General features: G+C 36.5%; 1 protein-coding gene across 1 annotated transcript in view; it reads left to right on the plus strand.

Moving 5' to 3' along the window:
* The window catches only part of SPRYD7 (SPRY domain containing 7), a 24173-nt gene that overhangs the window by 11361 nt on the left and 4258 nt on the right, over positions 1-8554 (plus strand). The window contains exons 3-4 of the mRNA XM_005863195.2: positions 1136-1302; positions 7268-7370. Coding sequence (XP_005863257.1) covers positions 1136-1302; positions 7268-7370 — 270 coding nt within the window. The remainder of the gene's footprint in view (positions 1-1135; positions 1303-7267; positions 7371-8554) is intronic.

The following is an 8554-nucleotide window of genomic DNA, read 5'->3' on the forward strand; positions in this document are numbered from 1 at the left end:
CGAGCCCACAACCCTGGCATATGCCCTGACCGGGAATCGAACCAGTGGCCTCTTGGTTCCTGGGTCAATGCTCAACCACTGAGCTACACAGGCTGGGCTATGAAAGTGTTTTAACAACAGGACATACTAGATCATTGTGAGGCACTAGCATTATTATTAATATAATTAATTATTAATTTGCAGCTAGGTGCACCATTTCCTTTGGTCAAGCATATAAGGTATAGACTCTTACTGTTTATTTTAGGATAAAATCAATCTTATGATCCTGAGTTTTTCTCTTAACTCCTATTAAGATACCCTGATTCAGTATTATCTGAAGCAATCAGCAGATAGAGAATTCTGATAGAAGTCTAAAGTCTATGCTTTCTTTAAAAATTTATAGTTTCTTGAATTGTATAACAATTTTACATGAGTATTATCATAGTCAGCCTAAGCCCAAAAGGTTTTTAATTCACTGATTCAAGTATTGGATAAGAAAATGATTTTATACTTTATGAATAATTTTCTCTCCATGATATTGACTGGGTCATATGTTATTTGTCACATATTACTATATATAGATGAAAAAATTAAAGATAGTAATTTCCCACTTCTCAGAGATAGTGCTAGAAATAGAACGCCCAGGCCCTTTAAATTCAATGTGTAGCTTCTTTAAAAAATCATTTTAGAGAAGAAAATGAAAATAGCTCATATATTTTTTAATATTTACTCTGTGCTTTACTTACACATTATTTTAGTGTGTAAGTGGGCCTAAACCAGCAGTCAGACATCCCCCAAGGGGTCCCGGATTGTGAGAGGGTGTAGGCTGGGCTGAGGGACTCCCCCCAACCCCCATGCATGAATTTCGTGCATTGGGCCTCTATTATCTTATAATAACTTTGTGAGGTAAGTACTGTTGGGATCCATAATTCACAAGTGAGTAAGCAGAGAGAGGTTAAGCAACTTACCCAAGATGACATAGCTACATCAGGATTTAAACCTAGGTACAACTCCAAGGCCCACTCTTATCTCCTAGGCTATGCTATGTCTGCAGAACCTACTATAACTTGCAAACTACTTTTAAAAGATTTTTTTTTTTTTTTTTTATTCAAAACAATAGTTCAGTATATTTTTAGGAATATCATTATATTTTTAGGAATCTGGGGTATTGGTGTTTTGGTGTTGAAAGTTAATTTGAATCAGATTCCTCTCGGCCGAGATGTACACAGTCTGGTGATGAGAAATGATGGAGCTCTATACCACAACAACGAGGAGAAAAACAGGCTGCCAGCCAACAGCCTTCCACAGGAGGGAGACGTGGTGGTGAGTTTTCTTGAGGAGTTGTCTTCCACTGTATATTATTAAACTTGAACTGCTTTCAGTATATGTACTTTGCCTGGGAGTTTGTGGTTTGAATTCCAAAGCACAGGGATATATCTAATGAGGTGGCACATTTTCCAAAGAGAGCACTTGGTGAAGATGCTGCCGCCTTACTGAACTGTCTGCTTTCTACAGCTGTTGCTGGTGAGGGATATCAGTGAGCCCTTATTTCCATTCAGGAGAGTTAATGACAGATTGGCTGCTGATCAACATTTCCTGCTTCTCTAACATCAGAGAAATCTTGGCCCACAATTTTAAAAGTTCACTCACCCGGAGTAGGCATTTTTGCAGCTGGAGATCTCAGAGAAAATTTTGACATTTATTACTTAACTAGAGGCCTGTTGCACGAAGAGATTCGTGCAATAGGCCTTCCCTTCCATTGACTGCTGGCACCGGTTTGCCTCTGGCACCCGGAACCCAGGCCTTCACTCTGGCCAGGCTCCGGCTGGAGCTGGCCCCAGAGCCATCTGGCTTCACTGCTCTGGCCCCGGAACCGTCCGCTGCTCTGGCCCCAAGGCCATCCAGCTTCGCTCTGCCACTTGGAGCCTATGTATGCAAATTAACTGCCATCTTTTGGGGGTTAATTTGCATACTCTCCTGATTGGCTGGTTAGCATAGCGAAGGTACAGTCAATTTACATGTTTGTCTATTATTAGGTAAGATTTGTTATGAATTTCTGTTAAAGAATAACAACATTTTATCAGGAGTGCTGGTCTTCATTAAACTAAATCTTATTAAACTTACTTCACTATCAGAACCTTCAAAGAAATGGGCTTGAAATCCTAAGGCTTTACTGAAGCTGCCCTATTGAAAATATTAGCCAAAGATCCCTTCCTGTCTTTTTCAGATACTTCCTCTCAGATGGTGTTATCCAAGAACCTTGTACACTGAGTTCAGGCTGTTAGCTCTTGATTGAGAACAGAGTTCTTGGTTCTCCTTTACCAAAAGTGCCCTTATACACAGAACTGTGAGTTCCTGGCTCTGGCACCAAGTTGAAAGGAATCTGTAAATAATTAGGGAAGGTTTCTAATAATAAAATGACACTGACAAGGTAAATTCAGGTTATTGAATTAAAGAAATACACAGTATTTTGGAGAGAATGAAGAAAGATGTGGAAAGATTTTTAATTATGGTCTGATCTCTTTTCTGCAATTCAAAAAATATAAAGAACACTTGGTTTTTAAATAGGTAAATTGGTAAAGTGTTTTCCCCTTGAGATTGACTAAAGAAAAAAGAAGATGAGAGACAAACTTTTTAAAAAAATCTGCTTTTCTCTCTTGTTTTGAATAGTTGGTTCTGTATTAGTAGTCACTGCCAGGTGTTCATAATATGGAATACTGTTATTCAAATGGTTATTTCTTGAAAGAGAATCTCCAAGTCAAGTTGATGCTGCCAACCTGTTTACACTAAAAGATGAAATTCAAACATGAGAAAGGATAATCAGTAACAAATGTTTTTCTTTGTTAATGTACTGAACTTCTGTGTGTTATTCTTGCCTTCCTATTTCATTCATTGAGATGACTGATACCACAGATTGACAGATTTAAGAATGCCATTTTTTCTGTCAGCATTATTAAAACTAGACATTGATTTTCATGCCCATTTGAGAAAAGGAGGACTAAAAATGATGAAATATATGCAGAAACAAGAAAATAAGACATTACCCTGCCACATTAATTTTATATTCCTAGTTCAAACACTTGAGAACAAATTTCATCAAATTGCTCACAATGGCATAGGAAAAGTAGAATAGATTATAAGCAGGAAAAACATTCTCATATATGTAGAATTTCAGGTTGTACTATTCTCTGAGGAGAAATCAAGAAAAATAAGCTTTCAACATTTAACCAATGATTATATTCATACAATAATCACACAGTAACAATAGCCTACTACAGCACTAGGAAGGCATGCCTGAAACAGTTTATGACTATTTTTTCCTTTTATAAATAGTTTTGAAAAATGTAAACTAAATTCTAAAATTGCATTTTTTAGTTTAATTTTAGAGAAGTTGGGTAAAAATTCTATGCAATAATAAGAGCAAATACTTATCTAGCATTTATTATGAGACAGTTACTGTTTTAAGTGCCTGTCAGGGATTAAATTGTTTAATCCTCATAATGATCCTATGAAATAGGTAGTATTGTTATGACCATTTTACAGATTAGGAGAAGTTAAGTAACTTCTTGTACAAGGTGATTCCAGGGTTATAATACAGAAGACAGTTTAATATGAGTCTGTTTGCTAAACCTGCAAACAATTATTGATAAATGCACCATTATGTCAAAAATCAAACCTAATTTCTAGATCATGTAAAAGGACAGGTTAAGTTTGAAAATATTTGAACCAAATGCTGCTGATGAGGTGTGGGGTTCTCACTTGCTGCTTCACTTCTTTCTTTGGTATTGGTATGTATTGAGATTTTGCCCTTATGCTATAGGTTATGCTGCCACCAGGTGGTGAAGGGTGCCTGGATTACCACCTGATCTGAATTGCTAAATTTCCTGTAGTCCTCTAAATCAAGCATGTCAAACTCAAAGGCTAACACGGGCCAAATAAACAAGGTTTAAGTTTATGTGGGCCGCAAAAAAACAAAAGCTTCAATTTTCATAGAAACATAGGTTTATTTCGATAGAGACATGCTGAATACAAAGGGCTGAGATAAATGAGTAATCATTAACATAAAATAATAGAACATTTTAATACAAATTAATATTTTTTCTTAAACATTAACTTACCAGATACTGAATAACTGCACAAATAAATGTAACACAAATAAACCTATTTTTCTTGTTCTCTGAAAGCGAAATATTTCCTGTTGCGCACACCAAACAAGTCAGTACAAGACTGATGACGTGGCAATCGGCTGCTAAAATGTTCACTGCTAGTATTAGTGGAGAGAAATGGTGCACCTGTGAGTAAGGTGCATAAGGGAAATGAATGCAACACAATTATAGTAATCAGTCATTAGCAAACATTATAGTTCGTTATTAATAATTATGTATAATAGGATTTTGTGAAAATTAAGTTATATAATCTTTATTAAAATGTTTCTTACATACTGTTATATTGGCTGGGCCTCAAAAATATTCCTTGTGGGCTGCATGCAGCCCATGGGCCGCAAGTTTGTCATGCTTGCTCTAAAGAGAGTTAACACTGCTTGTTATGTAATTTCTGGAGGCCCCGTGCACTAGGGTCCCTACTGGCTGCCAGCTGCCGGCCCGGTACTCCCTCCCTTCCCCCGGCCAGCCACGCCCCCTGGTCAAACTCCCAGTCAAGGGGACAATTTGCATACTACAGTGGGGCCTTGACTTACGAGTTTAATTCGTTCCGAGACCGAGCTCGTTAACTCAAATTACTCTATCAACTCAATGCAAAAAATCAGCCGAGAGACAGCTGGTATCTCAAAAAACTCGTTAGTCGGGACACTTGTAAGTCAAGGCCCCACTGTATGCTTTTATTGTATAGGATGTTTTTTTAAAAAGTGAAAACAGACCTTTTCATTAAAAAAGCTAATCCCAATTATCAATTTGCTTTATTATTATTATATTTAAACTAGAGGCCTGGTGCACAAAAATTAGTACCCTGGGGGGAGAGGTTCCCTCAGCCCAGCCTTCACCCTCTCACAGTCCAGGACCCCTCAGGAGATGTCCACCTGCCAGGTTAGGCCCGCTCCCCAGAGGATTGGGCCTAAGCTGGCAGTCAGACATCCGTCTGGCAGCCCGGGAGCCCTCGGGGGATTTCTGACTAATGGCTTAGCGCTGCCGCAGATGTGGGAGAGGCTCCCGCCACCGCCGCTGCACTGGCCAGCCATGAGCCGGCTTCTGGCTGAGCGGCCCTCCCCCTGTGGAAGTGCATTGATGACCAGGGGGCAGCTCCTGCGTTGAGCATCTGCCCCCTGGTGGTCAATGTGGGTCATAGTGACCAGTCATTCCCAGTCATTCCACCATTAGGGTCAATTTACATATTACCCTTTTATTATACTAGTATAGGATTATATATTTTAAATATTAATGATTTATTAAGTACAATTATACAAAACAAACGTAAATGTAATTATTACCTGATAGTCTCGCAGACCAACCAATATAATGTCTGAGGTATTTATCCAAACCTATAAAAGAAAATTTATTGCACATTATATCTAAAATAAAAACAAAAAAATAAAGAACAATGTTAAACCATTCTTGTCACAAAAAATATGTACTATCTACCCAGTGTAGGAAAAATATACAAGATTAGGGAAAAATTATATTATATTACAGTTTTCTGTGTGTGTGTAATAAATATGGGATAAAAAGACCTAAACATATTATCTACCATATCCCAATTTAAACTTCCCTAATATGCACAGCTGTTTCCCTTAAACTAAAATCTAATCAAAGAAAATGCACTATATTCAATTACTAGTCTCTTTGGTCTCCTTTAAACCGAAAACAATTCTCTAGCTTTTATTCCTTTACTAGAGGCCCAGTGCACCAATTCGTGCATGGGTGGGGTACATTCCCCCTCAAGGGGGCTGATCAGGTTGGGCCGGGGGCGCAGGCAGTTGGCCGGCCAGTCCCGCTACCAATCAGGGTGGGGAGAGCCGATCGGGGGCCGGACCCCTCAATAGTTCCAGTTGGCCAGCCACAGTGCACGTTATAGCAACAGGTTGTTCTGGTCGCTTGGCTTTTATATATATATAGATAGATGGACTTCATAGCATAATTTATTTAAGAGTCCACTTTTTTAAAGTGTTGTTTTTTGTGTTAATCTTCACCTGATGATATTTTTTCCATTGCTTTTCAAAGAGAATAAAAAGGGGGAGGAGAAGGAGGGAGAGAGACAGAAAGAAACATCAATGTGTGAGAGTCACATCCACTGGTTACCTTCCACACATGCCGAGTGGAGGCAAGCAGTGAACCTGCAATCCAGGCATGTTCCCTTACCAGGAATCAAACCCGTGACCCCTCAGTATGTGGGCAGATGCTCTAAACACTTAACAACACCAGCCAGGGCAAGAGCTATTTTGTAGAATGGATTTGTCTCATTGTTTCCTCAATATTATATTCAGAGCAATCTTTCTAGGAGAAATACAACACAGATGAAGCAAATAATTCTTTGTAATATACTTTTCTACTCGAGGACCAGTGCTATTGGCGGTTAATTTGCATATCATGCTGATTAGCCAATGGGAGGCGTAGCGAAGGTATGGTCAATTACCATGCTTGTCTATTATTAGATAGGATACCTAAACTGAAATGAAACAAAGGTAGCTTGTTTATCTTTCTCAATATTCCTTAACTTTTAATAAATCATTGTTTAACCTTGGTTTTGCTAAGATTTGAAGAAAATATTTCATAGCCTTTAACACCATGACTTATCTGAGCCTTTGCTGTCTTAACTGGAAAGTGAGGGAGTAAAGACTAGATCATCTATGAGATCTTTTTCTACCTCTAAGAAGCTTTTAAATTGGTACAATTTATCCACAGTCAGAAGTGGTTGCTTCTTGGTCTGTAATGATTTCTCTGTTGAAGAATCTCTGCTGTCTATTCTTAATTCTTCCAAAGAAAGCTCTCTTTCTGTCATCAGTCAGTAACTACTGTGCACAGTTTTAAAGAGTGTTTTAAAATTATATGCAAATTAAAAATAAGTATTGCAAAACCATTCTACATAGGTTTAAATCTCATCTCTGCTACTTTCCAGCTGTGCAGCCTTAGGTAAATTATTTAAACTTGGTGTGCTTTAGCTACTTCATCTGTAACATGGAGATGATGATAATACCTATCTTGTTGTGAGAATTAAATGAGGAAGTATGAAGTGCCTAGAATAGTGCTTGGTATCTAATTTTTTTCCAGCATTTTAATAATAATTGTTAATAATTGTGATTTATATTTTTACCATTTTTAATATTTTCTTTTCCTAGGGTATTACATATGACCATGTAGAATTAAATGTATATTTGAATGGAAAAAACATGCATTGTCCAGCATCAGGTATACGAGGGACAGTGTATCCAGTTGTTTATGGTAAGCTAAAATATTTCTAAATATTATGAGATATATGTTAACTTTTGCTAAAGGCTTTTTATAGGAAATGTATTCAGTAGGATAAGGAAGGTTTTCCTGTATAAGTATTATAGTTTCTGTATAAGTGTGTCCTGCAAGAATTGGGGTACTTAAGAGATAACCCTATACCACTTAATTACTTTAATTTTTATAATGGAAAATATTAAATGTACCCACCACCTATCTTCAAACAATTATTGTAGCCAATTAGATTTCATCTAACCCCAACACTCCTATTGTTTTTCATCTCTCTCTCTTCATTATTTTGAGACAAATGCCAAAAAAATAAGTTATCTCTCTTTTTAAAAAAAAAGCCAGAATGCTTTTATCATTCTATTCTGCTTTATTTTTTTATATTAACAACTTTAAAATCAACAGGTGCATGGTTTTAGTAGATCTAAAAGTATTTTATCATTTAACTACCTTACTTAAGTTCTTAGAATTGAGCCATAATGAAAACTAATTATTAACTTTTTGTAGTAATTTCCTAGAAAATTAACAATGTTTGGATGTCAGAAAAATAATAACAAATATAAATATTTAACAATATGGTAATAACTATCAGAGCCTGTGCTTTACTTTTTAATTAAGTTTTTTATTAGTCTTCTTTTCTCTAATAAATTATTTTTCAGTGATTTTACCTTCTGTATCTTTGCATGTAAAAGTGTTGTTGTTTTTTTAAATTCTCACCTAAGGATATGTTTATTGATTTTAGAGAGAAGGGAGAGAGAGAAAAACATTGATGTGAGAAAAACATCTATTGGTTGTCTCCAGGGGTCCTGACTGGGAATCGATCCCACAACCTTTTAGTGTATGAGTTGACGTTCCAACTGAGCCACCCAGCCAGGGCAAAGGTGTACTTTTAAACTCTATGTAGGTTAGTTTTCTTTCTATATTGGGTACACCTAAAAGCAATTCCTTCATTTACTTAAATAAATGGAAATGTAGCTTAATATTAAAAATCATTTAGCCTGAGAAATGAAATAAATATCACTAGAATGACTGAAGTATATAAATGAGTAGCAAATAAAATTATCACTGTAAATTGTTTATGTGATTCAGCATTATTTTTAATATAATAAAGTTGTAGGTAATAAATTATATATAGTAAGGTATCTAATAAAAGACAAACATGCAAATTGACC

The sequence above is a fragment of the Myotis brandtii genome, unplaced genomic scaffold (assembly GCF_000412655.1).
Source record: "Myotis brandtii unplaced genomic scaffold, ASM41265v1 scaffold174, whole genome shotgun sequence".
Taxonomy (NCBI): Eukaryota; Metazoa; Chordata; class Mammalia; order Chiroptera; family Vespertilionidae; genus Myotis; species Myotis brandtii.